The sequence below is a fragment of the Sus scrofa genome, chromosome 3 (assembly GCF_000003025.6).
Source record: "Sus scrofa isolate TJ Tabasco breed Duroc chromosome 3, Sscrofa11.1, whole genome shotgun sequence".
Taxonomy (NCBI): domain Eukaryota; kingdom Metazoa; phylum Chordata; class Mammalia; order Artiodactyla; family Suidae; genus Sus; species Sus scrofa.
In genome coordinates this window covers 71,166,326-71,182,366 of record NC_010445.4, presented here as the reverse complement: position 1 = coordinate 71,182,366, position 16,041 = coordinate 71,166,326, and the positions used below count along the sequence as shown (strand labels likewise).

Below are 16,041 nucleotides of genomic sequence, written 5' to 3'. Positions count from 1 at the left end.
ACATCTTAATTTGAAACTCTCTCCTCCCCTAGCATTTGTGACTCCCCTTATTCTTTTCCCCTTTTTAAAAAAAATGGAAGCCCCAAATTCCATGACTCAATAAACTTCTGCTGCCTGCCTCTTTTCCCTCGCCATGGAGGAGACGGTTTCCGGAGTTTCCTAAGTCAAACCTCTGATCTCCAGCCTGGATCTTTGGAGCTCCAGTTCTAGTCACCTTGTAGCAAAGCACATTAGCCTCAGCCCTTGGGCTCCTCTAATGTCAGACATGGAAACCCAGTGTCATTCTCTGCCCACTCCTCACACCTGTTCCCCATCCCATGTTAGGTGACATCTTGGGAAAGGGCACTCATCCCCACTTTGTCCCCCAAGCCAGGCCCCCAAACATCATTCCTGATCCCTCAATCCAAACCTGGCAGTCCATGTGCACACAGTTGGCCCGTGTTGTTGTCATGAAAAACTCAAGTGCATGGGTTTCCTCTTTTCCATCCCAGGACCAGAGTCCGAGGTCAGGCTCCCATCATGCCTTACCGGGGCCTCTGTGTGAATGAAGATGTAGGTCCAGCTGCTGTACTTCCACTTAGCCCCACAGTATCATGCAGATCATTTCTTTTTTTTTTTTTTTTTTGTCTTTTTGCCATTTCTTGGGCCACTGCTGCAGCATATGGAGGTTCCCAGGCTAGGGGTCCAATCGGAGCTGTAGCTTCCAGCCTACACCAGAGCCACAGCAACGCGGGATCCGAGTCGTGTCTGCAACCTACACCACAGCTCAAGGCAACGCCGGATCCTTAACCCACTGAGCAAGGCCAGGGATCGAACCTGCAACCTCATGGTTCCTAGTTGGATTCGTAAACCACTGCGCCACGACGGGAACGCCCACAGATCATTTCTTTAAACTCAGGTACAATCCTGTGAGTCTCTTCTTAAAAAACTGCCAGTGACCCACCCCATCTCCTAGTTGCTTTCAGGATGAAGTCCAAAATCCTTAGCATGGCATTCCTGGCCCATGAACATTTGGCCTCCATCTGATTTTGCCGTGAGTGCCACTTGCTGGGACATCCCTCCACAGACCCCGTGCAGGGACCACACCGGACAGCGTGACCCTTTCCAGAATGCCCCTCCATCCATCTCCCTGCCTTTTCACCTGTCAGGATGCCTTCTCTCTCTGTGCCTACCAAAAGCCAGTGTATTCTTCATGCCCCAGTTCAGGTGCTGCTTCCCCCATGAAGCCTGCCTTGTCTGCCTGGGAAATTTATTGCTCTTTCCTTTCAGTTGCTACCTTGGGTTTTGTCAGCTTGGTTAGTTTATGTGACCATCTCTGTCAGTTTCTTGAGGTCAGGGACAATATAGTTAAGTATGAACTGTTTTATCTCCCCTCTCACCTAGGACAGGTTGTATTCAGTAGGTGCTCAGTTAGTGCTTGTTGTAACCATGTTACGGTGACTGAAAGCAGAGGAGATGGTTGTCTTCTTCAGAAGTGAGTTGGGGAAAATCAGCACAGCACTGATTCCTGGGTGGACACTGTGTGAGATGAGCCATTCTGGGATGGAGAATTTTGCTGCGCAGATTCCAAGGCAGGTTCCGACGTGTGGCCTGAGGGAGGCTAGTCCAGGCGGCTTTCCAAGGCGTGGGCTGTTGGGCGTGGCCTGATGCTGGGCGTGACCTCTCCCCATCCCTCTGCCCCCCACTTGCCAAAGTGCAGCATCTGGAGCTTCTGTTCCTCAAACCAGCAGGTCAGCCTTTGCTCTGCTTGAGTTACTGCCTTTGCTTGGATCCCGTCATCCAAGTCTCACAGCTGGAGCCCACCAACCCTGTTCCCTCCCTCCCCTCAATATAGTTATGAGCCCTCCGTGCTCTGTTCTCTCTAAATCCACCAGCTCGGCATCCAGCCCATGTGAAAAATCTGTAAAGCTGAATATTCCAGGGCCTTGCACCCAGAGCATCATCTGTGGACCAGCAGTATGGGCATGGCCTGGGTACTTGGTAAAATGCAGAGTCTTGGGCTCCTCCCCAGACTTTTTGAACCCGAATCTACATTTTGGTTGAGATGTCCGGCAGTGCTCAGAAGACACCAATTCTCCAGTTTCTAATGTACAGCCAGGTTTGAGACCCACTGCTTCAGGGTCTTGCTATCAGGATGAAATGACAATGTATAAAATCTATCAATGTTATTTTTCTTATTATTATTTTAATCATAATACTCAACATACGCTGTCACATTCATTTCCTTAAAGGTCTGCTTTCTCTGTGAGATGGCGAGCCCCAAGGGGGCAGGCCCCTAGTCCACCTGTTCACTGCTGCAGCCCTTGCCCCTCAGCACGCTTTGGACACTTAGTAGTCACCCAGTGAATACTTATTGGGTGAATGAACAGCTGTTATGGAAGACAGTGGCTGGCCTAGACCTCTGTCACTTCTGCACTATTTTTTAATGGGTGGAGTGAGACAGAGACTACGGTTCTTGAGTGTCTGCCAGTACCATGTGCATTTACGTGTTATTGAAGTCGATCCTCCCACAGCCCATGAGGTCAGTGTCATTGTCCTCACTGTTCAAACGAGGAAGCAGAGTCTCAGGGTAAGAAACCTGCCAGAGGTCACACGCTAGGAAGTGGTAGGGCAAGATCTGCCTTTCTTCAAGATGCACCATTTTTTTTCTTTTTGTGGCCATACTCGTGGCATATGGAAGTTCCCAGGCCAGGGGTTGAATTGGAGCTGAAGCTGCAGCCTATGCCATAGCCATGGCAACACTAGACCCGAGCCACACCTGTTATCTATGCCGAAGGTTGTGGCCAGGCCAGATCCTTAACCCACTGAGCAAAGCCAGGGATGGAACCTACATCCTCACGGAAACAATGGCAGGTCCTTAACCCACTGAGCCGCAATGGGAACTCCCCATTTTTTTTTATTAACACAACATGATTATATTTGAATACACAGCCAGAATGCAAAACACCGCAGTAAAGTGATGGCAAAAAAACACGGTCTTTCTTTTGCAGTGCCTGACAGATGGTTAACAAGTGTGTTGGTGGAGCTCTCAGAAAAGGCAAGGAAAACACTGTACTCCAAAGCGCGTTAAGGAATCATATTTGGTTGTGTTGTAGCTGGAGAGGAAAGACCCCTCTGAGGACAAGGAGGACATCGAAGGCAACCTGCTCAGGCCGACGGGCGTGGCCCTCCGTGGAGCGAACTTCTGCCTGAAGGTCTTCAGGGCGGAGGACTTACCGCAGAGTGAGTCTGGTGCTCTCGCTGGGTGACTGTGATGGGGGACCCCGGCCTGGGCACCTCAGCTCCCTGGGGGAAGGAGATGGGGGGGCTGGCCCTTTGCTCCCTCCCTGCCCTTCCCCTCCCCCCCCATCCCGGGCCTGGATTCTGCACCTAGAGAGTCTACTAGATCCACCCCAGCCCAGCTCTCCCCCCACTGCCTCTGGGACGCCTCACACCCTTGAGGTGTCGCGAGGGTTTTTACTGTTCTTAGTAACTGAAGAGCACTCAGAATTAGTGCCAAGTAGTATCAGTGCTGCTGGAGTCACAGAGATTGAAATGTTAGAAGGGCTCGGTGTCGGGGAGTTCCTGTCGTGGCTCAGTGGTTAACGAATCCAACTAGGAACCATGGGGTTGTGGGTTTGATCCATGGCCTTGCTCAGTGGGTTAAGGATCCGGCTTTGCTGTGAGCTGTGGTGCAGATTGTAGATGTGGCTCGGATCCCGTGTTGCTGTGGCTCTGGCGTAGGCCAGCAGCTACAGCTCCAATTAGACCCCTAGCCTGGGACCCTCCATATGCTGCGGGAAGCGGCCCTAGAAAAGACAAAAAGGGAAAAAAAAGAAAAGGGCTCAGTGTCTCCGCAGATGACCAGTGTATGTCCAGTTTGCCTGGAACTGTCCTGGTTTTAGCACTAAAAGTCCCACATCCCAGGAAATTCCTCATTCCCTGGCCAGCTGGGACAGCGTGTCACCCAGCTGTGGCCATGTCCTCATCATCCCAGGAAGGCTACCTCAGCCGCTGCTGGTTTCTTACAGTGACTAGCCCTGTCCTAGCCATACCCTGTGTGCCCGGTAAATGCTGGGCGAATTATGGTGACTATTCTGGAGTCATGGGTGTCAACCCAGGTTGCACATTATATCATCTGGGAAGCTTTAAGGAAGTGCAGATGCTGGGCCCTTCCTCCAGTGTTTCAGATCAGCATGGTTTGGGGTGGGGCTCACACACTTGTAGTTTTAAAAAAGCTCCATGGAGTTCCCTGGTGGCCTAGCAGTTAAGGATCCAGCATTTTTACTGCTGTGGCTCTGGTCACTGCTGTGGCTTGAGTTCAGTGCTTGGCCTGGAAACTTCCATGTTACCATGGGTACAGCCAAAAAGAAAAGAAAACAAAACAAAACAAAAAAAGATAAAAGAATGGGCTCCCAGGAGGTTCTCTTGCCACAGCTATGAGCCAGTAATTTGGAGCATATATTAGCATAATTAAGCCTGGTGCTGTCTGTAGTAGAGTCAGTGAGAACAAGTGATCCATGGCTACCTGGGTCCCTGTTTACAAGTTTTGCGTGAAGCTAATAATTGAACGTTTCTGCTTTGACTAATGACACCAATAAATATGTTCCTTCTGTACGAGTTTAACTGAATCAAAGTCATGGGGAAAACCTTTAAATAAGTTTTTATTAATTGGGTATTAAAATACAGGCTTAGAACATTCTACATTTGTAGGTTGAAACTTGGCAGAAATGAGGCTGGTGAGCTTCCAAAGGGGACTGGGGAAAGAAAGATGCTTCGCTCAAGGTCAAGGGGCTTATGTGGAATTCTCTGTAATGTTGTTTAAAGATACATACAAGAGGACTTCCCATCGTGGCTAAGTGGTTAACAAATCTGACTAGGAACTGTGAGGTTGCGGGTTCACTCCATGGCCTCCATGGCCTCGCTCAGCGGGTTAAGGATCCGGCTGTGAGCTGTGCTGTCAGTCGCAGATGTGGCTCGGATCTGGTGTTGCTGTGGCTGTGGTATAGGCCTGCGGCTACAGCTCCGATTAGACCCCTAGCCTGGGAACCTCCACATGCTGCAGGTGTGGCCCTAAAAAAGGACAAGAGACAAAAATTAAAAAAAAAAAAAAATGAAGGTGGGAGAGCAGGCAGGCAGTGACCCATGTGTCCTTCTCCTCAGTGGATGATGCCGTGATGGACAATGTGAAGCAGATCTTTGGGTTTGAGAGTAACAAGAAGAACTTGGTGGATCCCTTCATGGAAGTCAGCTTTGCGGGGAAAATGGTAAGGAGCAAGGGAAGCAGAGAGTTCTCGTGGGAGGGTGACAGCTGTAGATGGGTGCACGCAGGGCCCCCATCAGAGGCATGTGCACGGGGAGGTGGGCTGATCATGGGACACGGGGTGAGACCCCAGGTCTGGCTTTCTGCAGGTGGCCGTGCACACGCATGAGGACAGGTCTGCCAGGTGGACATGAAGAGGGTGTATGGACGGTGGATAGAGGAATATTGGGGGCTGGTAAGAAATAGTAAGGAAACCCAATGTGAAGCCATAAAGATAGGGAGACTTTAAAAAGTATGCAATACGGAGTTCCTGTCGTGGCTCAGCAGTTTATGAACCCGACTAGCATCCATGAGGATGTGGGTTCATTCCCTAGCCTTACTTAGTGAGTTAAGGATCCGGCGTTGCTGTGAGCTGTGGTGTAGGTTGCAGACGTGGCTCGGATCCCGCGTTGCTGTGGCTCTGGCGTAGGCCGGTGGCTACCGCTCCGATTTGACCCCTAGCCTGGGAACCTCCATGTGCCATGGGTGCGGCCCTGAAAAAAAAAAAAATGATTTTCTTTAAACAGTTGTGGCAGGTGTTGGGCAGAGAAAGGCCACTCGGATGAGGGCCTTAAGGATCGTACACCTTTCTTTGCAGCTCACCTTCCTGCCCAGAGGCAGGTTCCAGTCCTTCTTGATTTCTGCCGGGGCCCCTCCCTCCATCCCACCCTAGGATGGCTTTGCCCGCCCTACAGGCTCTTCCCCACAGCCTCTGCCACACCCAGAACCATTACCTCTCCACAGAGGGATCCACGGCTCTATTTAACTCTGATTCCTACCGGTGCCTCTGCACATCTCTATGTGCTGCCCCTCTGACCCTTTAAAGGAGTCAGCTTCCACCCTAGCCTGCCCCACTTCCAGAAGCTTCCATCCTAACCAGGTACCACCATCAAAGGTGGAAAATGTGGGCCTGCCTTGATCCTTCCCACTTTTTGGATCTTCCTGCATCATGCATGCCACACCTATCTCTTGCCTTCAAAAACCCCGGGGTGTTCTTTTCTCTCTCTATGTCTCTAGCCACTTCCATTTCTCCCCAGGGCCACGCAACAGCCTTGGCTCCATTCTCTTGTCCAGGCTCTCCCCATAGAAAGCCTCGGTCATATTTAGCATAAAACACAGCCCTGTCTGTATCACAAAGTTCAAACCGCACAACGTGGTTGACCAGGTCTCACGTAGCCTCACTTTCTCGCCTCATCTCCATGGCCAATGTGAGCAGCTACAGTCTTTGTGTGAATGGGAACATAGCACCCCCTCCTGGGCAGACCCAGCTCTGCAGCCCACTTGGAGAGCAGAGTTCAGCGAGTTCTAGCCCCACTTGCTCCCTCTCAGGTTCAAACTGCACAGCCGGCATGGTGCTTGTGTGTCCTCTCACCTGTCCTGGGGTCTTACCTCTAGCCTTTGCCCAGGACGGTGCAATGCTGGGTCCTTCCTGTTCTCGCCCCCCACCCCCACCCCCAAGGGTGTTGTAGCTTTCAAGGTCCAACTTCTGTCCTCCCCACAGGGCTGAAGTGCTAGCTCAGTCCTCGGGGCTTTGCGCGGCCCCATGCCTGGCTCTCCTAGAGCCCATTTTCCGTTGCATTCCAATATTTGTTAGCATCTGTTTCTCCGGGGAAATAGCATGATCTCATTTACTCTGTAACATCAAAGCAGAGATTGGAGGAAATACTGGAACGGGTGGAATGATGTTATCAGGAGGGCGAAGCCGCTGCCCCTGTTCTTGGAACCCTGCAGAGGCGCCTCTGAGCTTCATACTGACCTTGGGGAGCTGGCAGGCTGGGGGCTGCACCCTCCCTGGTGCCCCCAGCCTGGCTGAGAAGTCCACGGACCGGCTGCAGCTCCAGGGTGGGGCGAGTTGAGTCGGATGACTTGGGTGTTAACAGAGAAGCTGGCAACTGACAGAGGAGAAGGGCTGAGAGCCAAGCCGGGTCCTGCCGCAGCTCCCGCTTTGACCGGGAGGCAGAGGAGGAGATGGACACACGGTGGGCAGGCGGGAAAGGACCATTGCGGAGGCGTCTCAAAGCTTAACAACAAATGCTAAAAGCCAAGGGGGGTGATGGAGGTGGTGTGGGCTCCCAGTCACATAGCACTTTGGAGTTTTCCTTTTCACTTAACTTCTTAGATTTCATTTTGGCTTCATTTTGGCAAGAAGTGGGGTCTGTCTGCTCAATCCACCAACAAAAGGTTCCCTGCAGTTGGGCGAGAACCTGGCCGCCAGGGAGCTCTTTGTTGAAACCCCGATGTGATTTCAGGAGCTGAGAAAGGCCTTGAATAAGCTTATTTCCTCTACCTAATATCCACATCCCCCATCCCTGATTTTATGTTTTTTTTCTTTCTTTTTAAAATAATTTTTTTTTTAAATGGCCACACCTGTGGCATATGGAAATTCCTGAGCCCTGGGGGTTGGTTCTGCCCCACCCTTTAACGTACTCTGCTGGGCGAGAGAATCTAACCCTCGCCTCCACAGGGCCCAGAGCCACTGCAGACTGATTCTTAACCCTTTGCCGCAGCTGGAACTCCCTCTTTTTAAAACCTTTGTGGACATATTTATTAAGGAATTTGGAATAATACAGAAAAAAGTAAATAAAATTACCCATATGGCATCATACAAAGTTTATGTTTGATGTTTATCTTCTAGTTTTTTAATTTTAATTTTTTGCTATGGATCAGTATTAGACACTTTTTGGAAACACTTTATTTTTAATATCTTAAAACAAAGAAAAGTCGAAAGAATGGTTCAGTGAATACTTACCCACTGGCAGGGGTGAACAATTGTGAACATCTTGCTGCATTTACTTTATACGGAGACTTTTTTTGGTTTTTTTTGCCCCTGGCTAAATCATTTGAAACCTAGTTGCAGCCTTTGCCCCTAAAAGCTTCAGCACGCATCTCCTAAGAAAAAGAAGATTCTTGGTAACCAAGATAACATTGACCACAGCTAGGAAATGAACAATTATTTCCCAGTATTGTCAGATAGTGTTATGTAAATATTCTGATATCCCCAAACTGTCTTTTAAGGCTGGTTTAATTTTGTTCTCATCTAAGACCAACCTGGGACTTATGCTCTGCATTAGTCTCTTCTCTAACCACCTTTTGCTCCCCTGCCCCCATTTTTCATTGGCAATGGAATATTTGAAGAGCCCAAGCCATTTGTCCATGACCTGGATTTGTCCCATCGTTTCCTTCTGGGGTTGTTTAACTTATTCTTCTGGCCGCTGTATTTCCTGTAAATTGGAAGTTAGGTCTCAAGACCAGATGAGATTCAAATGAACTATTTTGGCAAGAATGTATCATAGGTGATGTTTTGTTCATGGCATTGCAGCCCAACAGGAAGCGAAGTGTCAGCCTGTCCCATCCTTGGTGATGATTGATTAAGGTGGTGTCTCCAGATTTCTCCCTTATCAAAGCACAACACGCACACTCCCCTTGTACTGGGCAGGTAATCAGCAGGCGATGTCTTGCTGTGTGCGGATATCCTGTTTCCCAGCAGCCTCTTAGCCAATGGTTCACGCCGTCATTGACCTCCTTCCCTGAACAAGCCATTCACTTGGGCTTGCAAAGCAGGGATTCCTTCAGGATTCTTTTTTCTCGCTTCATTAGCTGGTGTTTTCTGTAAAGAAGAGCTTCTGCTCTTCTCTGCCCTTTGGAGGGTTCATATGAACCTCAGTAATTTTTATTAATCCAGGAGGTTAGAATCAGCTGTTGCTGGGCTGCGTGCATGAACCATCCTGAAGTTGGCCCCCAGGGAACACCTTTGAGCTGCCCCTCCATCCAACACTAACACCGGGTCTCGGGGGAAATGACTCTGGCGGAGGTGACATGGATTTTAAACTCATTCACACTGGGGTCAATGCCCACTGTGGGTGTAACCAAGTGCCGTTTGGTTTGGGCTTGAGGTCAGAACCCGGTGCCCTGTACCTGGCCTTAGGAAGGACTGTGATGGGATGAATGAAGGCAGGAGGGAAGAAGGGGTTGACAGGAGCCTTCCTCCAAGGACTTCATTTTCCCAACTTGATGGACAAGTCATGTCTTAAGATGGGTTTTACTCCACGTTCTTAACCTGGTAGGGTGCTTTCATGATGGCTAGACCGACCTGCTTTCAGATCCACTGGCTTTCCTGGGAGCTAAGTCTCAAAGTCTCGGGCTCCTAGCTGCTCCTGGGTCCTCGCCAGCATCTTGATCTCTCTAGGTCTCCTATTCCGAGATGCCCTTGGCTGGCTCTGGGGGTTTTTCTAGGATGGTGCACATGCCTGTGGGAGGTGATGGAAGTAGGGTAACTGGCCAAGGCCAGAGGCCATCTAAAGCTGATTGGTGGCTGGGCTCCTGAAAGAAGCTGCATCCTTCATTTTTCCCACCTCTGTTGGTCCCCAGGTCTCTCTGTTCCCACTTCTCTGCTCCAGCCATCTTTTCGTGGCTTCCCCCACTGTCTCTGCTACCCTCTCACATGTCTCATTCTGCCCATCCCTCTGTCTCTGGTGTGTCCCTTTTTCTTATTACGTTCTATTCTAAAGAGCTCTGCGAGCCTACCCAAGTGAGCCTGGCCCTCTTTGCACTTCCTCTTATGGACACTTGGTGGCACTGTTATCTAAGATGTGAACCAGACCTGATTTGGCTAAGCTACTAAGGGGATTGGAAGGGTGTGTGTGTGTGTGTGTGTGTGTGTGTGTGTATCATACTTCTTCATGGTATGGGAAAAGAAAAGGGGAATTACTTGGAAAGCAGAGTAGGAGACTTTAAAACAAATTCCCCCCCAAGAATAAAAAAAAATTGATGAAAAAAATCAGAGAAAAGCAAGAAAAATGAAAAAATTAAGCATATTTCTATACCCTGTACCACATTGGAGACAAGCACTATTAACACTTGTTTATATTTCCTGCTCTTATGGTTTCCTTTCTGGAGCTTTCACTCCCTCTGTCTGTTGCACCCCCACCCCCACCCTGGCCCTGGAGGGGAAAATGGATTCAGAATACAGTTGATCTTGATTATTCAGATTCTGTATTTGCAAATTTGCCTGGTTCCTAAGATGTATTCATAACCCTAAATCAATCCTCGTGGTGCTTTTGTGCTCATTTGCAAAACTGTGAAAGTTGTGAGTGGGCTGAGGTGTGTGTGGCCAGCTGGAACAATGTGATTTCCTTTTGTGCATTTGCTGGTGATTTCAGGGTTTACAGTGGCTCCCAGTATAGTGCCAAAGTGCTGTGTGGTGTTCCTCTGCGCAGAAGCTGTGATGTGCCTTATGGAGAAGCTCTGTATTAGCTAAGCTCTGTTTAGGCATGAGTTATAGTGCTACTGGCTGTGAGGGCAGTGTTCATAAATCCACAATACGTAATGAAAAGGTGTCTTAAAACAGAAACACACATAAAACAAGGTTATTGGTGAGTTGACAAAAATGTTGTGACCAAGGCTCATGGGAACCTAACCCTGTATTCCTCTTTGGAACAATGCTTCAGTGTTCACTAACTTGTGTTCTTGGGCATTTATAGACAGTGTGACTACCACCAGTAGTGAGAATCCAGTCTTTCTATGTGATTTGGTAAACTGCTGTTATCATCCGACATTTCTATGTGTTATTAAACAGTCTTTGAAGTCATTTTTTGATGGCTGCATAATATTCCACGAGAGAAATATAACCTAGCATTTAACCTAGTTTTGAATAATTTTTCTTTTTTTCTTTTTTTCTTTTTTTTTGCTTTTTAGGGCTGCACCCATGGCATGTGGAGGTTCCCACGTTAGGGGTCCAGTCGGAGCTACAGCTGCTGGCCTGTACAATAGCCACAGCAACAGCAACATTAGATATGAGCCATATCTGTGACCTACACCACAGCTCAAGGTAATGCCAGATCCTTAACCCACTGAGCGAGGCCAGGGATCGAACCCACAACCTCATGGTTCCTAGTCGGATTCATTTCCGTACACCACTATGGGAACTCCTTGGATAGTTTCTTAAAGGCAGTTTTCCTCTTTTATGAATAATTCTGCGGCAAACATCAGTGTACAGGAATCTTTGTCCACGCTCTCATTGCTTTTTCAGAGAGACATTTTTAAACTGTATCAGAGGCCAGGCTTATGATAAAGCATTTGATACAGATGGCCAGATGGGCCTCCAGAAAGGTTGTACTAAATACATTCCATCCGGGAGGGAAGGAGGGTATATAGTAAAGAGGCCCAGAGAGGACGGGGAGGAGGAGGAAGCCTGGTGCTGCCTTGGCTGAGTGTGGGGAGTGGAGCAGGATGTGGGACGGCTGTTGGGGGGGCTTCTAGGGTCAGAGGCAGTGCTGGGCCTGGGGTGTGCCAGGGCACCTGCTGGGTTGAGGCTCCCAGACCCACAGCATGTCTCAGTGGCTCTCGGGGGAGCCTCCAAGGGCAGTGAGGTGGAAGTGCTTTTGTGGGGGGAGTGGGCTGAGACTCCCTGGCCAAAGCTGGGGCAGTGTGGGGACAACCCATGGCTTCTTGTCCAGGGAGCTAAGGGGCGATGTTGGCAGCATCTCTCAGCTGTGTCTCATTAAAGTGTCTTTTCTTTCTTTTTTTTCTCTTTCCCTCTCCCTCCCTTCCTTCCTTCCTTTCTTCCTTTCTTTCCTTCCTTCTCTTTCCTTTCTTCCATTCTCCCTCTCTTTCTTTCTTTCTTTAATGGCCACATCCACGGCATATGGAAGTTCCCAGGCCAGGGACTGAATACAGGCCAACAGCTGTGACCTGCACCATGGCAGCAGCAATGCCGGATCCTTAACCCACTGCACTGGGCTGGGGATTGAACCCTCTGCAGTGACCTAAACTGCTGCAGTTGGATCCTTAACCCACTGTGCCACAGTGAGAACTCTTGTCTTTCTTTTTTATTTTAAACTTTTGTTCGGATAAGTTTTGAATTAGATAATATGTATTGTGCACACCGTCTACCCTTATCCATCCATCATCTGTCATGAAAACTCTCCCTGTCACTCTGCACCCATCCAGTGGTCCTCCACTCATCTCTTCCCTTGGCCAGGAAACCACTGCAGTTAGTTTCTTTTGTATCATTTTGGCTTCATTACGCATATGCTGCTCCTCTGAGCATAAATTTTTACCTTTCACCCTTTTAACACTGTGGTTGCACATTATACTCTGCACTTTGCTTTTTTTTTCACTGAATAATCTTTTATTTATCTATTTATTTATTTATTTTTGTCTTTTTTTGCCATTTCTTGGGCTGCTCCCACAGCATGTGGAGATTCCCAGGCTAGGGTTCCAATAGGAGCTGTAGCCACTGGCCTATGCCAGAGCCACAGCAACGTGGGATCCGAGCCGTGTCTGTGACCCACACCACAGTTCATGGAAATGCCAGATCCTTAACCCACTGAGCAAGGCTAGGGATCGAACCCGCAACCTCATGGTTCCTAGTCGGATTCGTTAACCACTGTGCCACGACGGGAACTCCTCACTTAATAACATACCTCGGAAGTTGTTCTACATCACAGAGCCATTCCCCTTTTCCTAGAGCTGCATAGTGCTCCATTCTGTGGATGAACCATCATTTATCTAACCTGCCTTCTCCTGGTGGATGCATGGGTCCACCCTTCCGAGTTCAAGCCGTGCTGCAGTGAATAATCTCGTAGATGTGTTATTCTGCACAGGTGCAAATCTTTGTGTAGAATAATGTCTAGAGGCAGAACTGGTAGGTCAAAGGGCATTCGCATCTGTACTTTTAAAGATAGTGGCCAGTTGCCCTTTGGAGGGGCCCAGCTATTCTGTTTTCCTACCAGCAAAATCTCAGCGTGCTGTTTCCCCCTTGCCTTGCTGAGAGAGGGCTGTCAGGCTTTAGAGATTTTTATGACTCTGATAGGTGAGAAATGGTATCTCGTTTGTTTTGTCTGTGATTATTACCGGGGAGGTTGAGCTTCTTTCTGTGGGCTTTACAGCCCCCTGTATACCCATCCCTGAGCACTCTATGTCCCAGTCTGCCTTTTGTTTCATCTGACTGTCAGTCTCTTTTCTTTCTTTCCTCCTTCCTTTGCTCACACAAGGACCAAATCCTGGCACCCATCGCTGCCCCCAGCCTTTGCCTGGGCTCTTCTCATAGGGAGGAGGGAATGGTGGGGAGACTGGTACTGGCTGGACCAGGGATGGAGACTGGTAAAGTCCTGGCCCCTGGGGAGGCCACACCTCAGTAGATGGAGAACCTGAAGCCCCTCGGCTGGTCAGATGCTCCTTAGATGAGATAATGCACGTAAATACTTCGCACAGTCAGGTCACCATAAGTGCCCTGAGGAAGGCTGCTCATCATTTCCGCGTGTGGGACACACGCACCTTCCAGAATCTGTATGTCTGAAACAGAGTCTTCACCAGCTGCCCTGTGTGGGTATAGGATACCCTGGGCTGGCCTGGTGGCTCCCTGGGAACTCCACAGGCAGAGTAGAACACATAAGCCGCTGGTTTGGATTCCGTTCCCACCTCTGCTAGGTTTCTTGTTTGTGGAAAGCCCAGTCTTATGAGCGGGGCTGATCAGAGGCAGGTGGTGGCTCATGGGGTTTGTATCATCCCTGAATTTTCCTCTCACTCTCCGATGCCAGTGTGTGGCCCCCTGCTCTGGCCTCCAGCTCCCCTTTCCTCTCCCCTCCCTCCATCTCCAGGCTCCAGGGCTCACAGTCTTCCCAAGGGGCAGGTGATCTGCGCTGATGGGCAGAGGGCAATGCCCGGGCTTGTGGAACCCCTGGGAAAGCCCTTCTGGACTCAGGTCTCCATATTTAGGGTCATGGCCATCGTGGGGGTGAGGGAGGGGAGTTTCCAGCCTGAGGTATGAGATAAGGGAGAAGGGTTGTGACATTCAAGAAATCTACGCCCCCCCCCCCGCCCCCTTGAGTCTGACCTACCATTGAGCTTTTTCTCTGGAAAGATTCCCTGTGTCTGAGCCCCCAAGGCCTTCTGTGCAGTTGGAGGGGTGGCCAGCCTGGCCGAGAGTGGCTGCTGGCTGGTGTGGTGCTCCCGAGGGAGCCCGGAGTCCCTTCACAGCTCCTGTCTTCTGTGTCTTCTAGCTATGTGGCAAGATCCTGGAGAAGACGGCCAACCCTCAGTGGAACCAGAGTATCACGCTGCCTGCCATGGTGAGCCTCGCCCCCACAGGTCCAGCCCAGTAGGCCTGGGCTCCCAGCCTCCCCAGTTGCCACCCGCATCCCGGACTTCTGCTTCTTCGGAAGGACCCCACCCCAACCCGTCTCTCTTCCCTCCTTAGTTTCCCTCCATGTGTGAGAAGATGAGGATTCGTGTCATGGACTGGTGAGTTCTGCGTTCCACCTCTTTAGAGGTGGCTCTTCTCAAGGGTCCCTGGGTCCCTGGTTTCCTTCCATTGAGCCTGTGTGCAGTGGGAGAGTCCGTTCCAGGTGTGAGAATCTCCTCTGGGGGAGGCCAGAGAAAAAGAGGGCCCCCGGTTGTTCTTGGGAAGCTTCCTCAATGCCTTGCTTCGAGGTAGGATAAGGAGGGCAGCCAGGTGGGGCTGGCACCAGGGATCCAGGAGCCTGAGATCCCTGAGGCCAGGAGGGATCCACGAAGGCTTCCTGGAGGAGGCGGGGTTTGAGGAAGTTCAGAATGAAGACATTCTAACAATGAGGGGGTTGTAAGCCAAAGCGAGGAGGCTGGGGAAGTGGGCCAGGGGATGCCCTGCCAGCTTGCAACAGGGAGCTCAGTAGCCACAGGGACCTCAGAACCTCTTAGAAAATCAATATCTGTAGTTCCTGTTGTGGCTCAGCAGATTAAGAACCCGATTAGTATCCATGAGGATGTGGGTTTGATCCCTGGCCTCCCTCAGTGGGTTAAGGATCCGGCTTTGCTGCAAGCTACAGTGCAGGTCAAAACAGCGGCTCAGATCAGCTCAGTTGCTATGGCTGTGACGTAGGCTGGCAGCTGCAGCTCCAGTTCGACCCCTAGCCTGGGAACCTCCATATGCTGCCCTCAAAAAGAAAAGAAAAGAAAAGAAAATCAGTATCTAACATTTGGTGAGAGCCTATGTTCCAGGCCCTCCACCTGGTGGGCACTTGACACGCATGCTATCCCCTGACCTTCTGCTGGACTCCGGGTGCCATCCGACCTTGCAGACCAGAGAGTCGGTTTGAAGAGATTGGCTGACCTGGCTGATCTGTCCAAGTGACAGCTGGGGAGATGCCAAGGCCAGGCTCGAACCCAAGCCTGCTGCTCCCACTGCCCATGGGCTTAACCCCGGGGCTCTACTGCCCCCTCTGTGTAGAGGCGCCCTCTCTTACCCCGAGGGCTGTTGGGGTCCCTGCGCCTGATCTCCGGGACCCTGGCCACCCCAGGCTTTCCCAAAAGAGAGATTGTCCTTTCTCTGCCCCCTGAAAGCCGTGGCTGTGCGGTTCCCAGCGTGTTGTCCTTTGGTCCCAGGCCCATGGCACCCCCAGCCAGGAAGATAATGAGAGACTAGGGAAAACCCCAGGCCACAGAGCCATTAAAGTGTGCGCCAGGTCCCCAGCCCGAAAGAAAACAGCTTGTGAGAATTAGAGGAGGGAAGGGCGCACGGAGGGCGGGGAGGGAGAGGCCTCTGGGGCCCTGACCGCCGGTATGTTCTGTGGGAGGCGGTTTGGGGGGCGATGGCCCTATGTCCACAGAACCATCCATGCGCCTCTGCTCGCCGCGTGTGTGCCCCCGGGCTCTCCGTGTGCGTGTCCGCGTGTCAGCGTGAGGGGCTGCATGTGGGCACGGGCGCCGTGTCCCCCGTGTTGTGGCCAGGCCTTGCCGAGTCCGTGTGAGCCGAGGCAGGCAGCAGCATACTGTACAATCCA

General features: G+C 50.7%; 1 protein-coding gene across 1 annotated transcript in view; it reads left to right on the top strand.

Moving 5' to 3' along the window:
• Positions 1-16,041, top strand: part of DYSF (dysferlin) — a 217,516-nt gene that overhangs the window by 55,292 nt on the left and 146,183 nt on the right. The window contains 4 exon segments of the mRNA XM_013996042.2: positions 3,096-3,222; positions 5,143-5,246; positions 14,284-14,352; positions 14,481-14,524. Of these exon segments, the coding sequence (XP_013851496.2) occupies positions 3,096-3,222; positions 5,143-5,246; positions 14,284-14,352; positions 14,481-14,524 (344 nt within the window).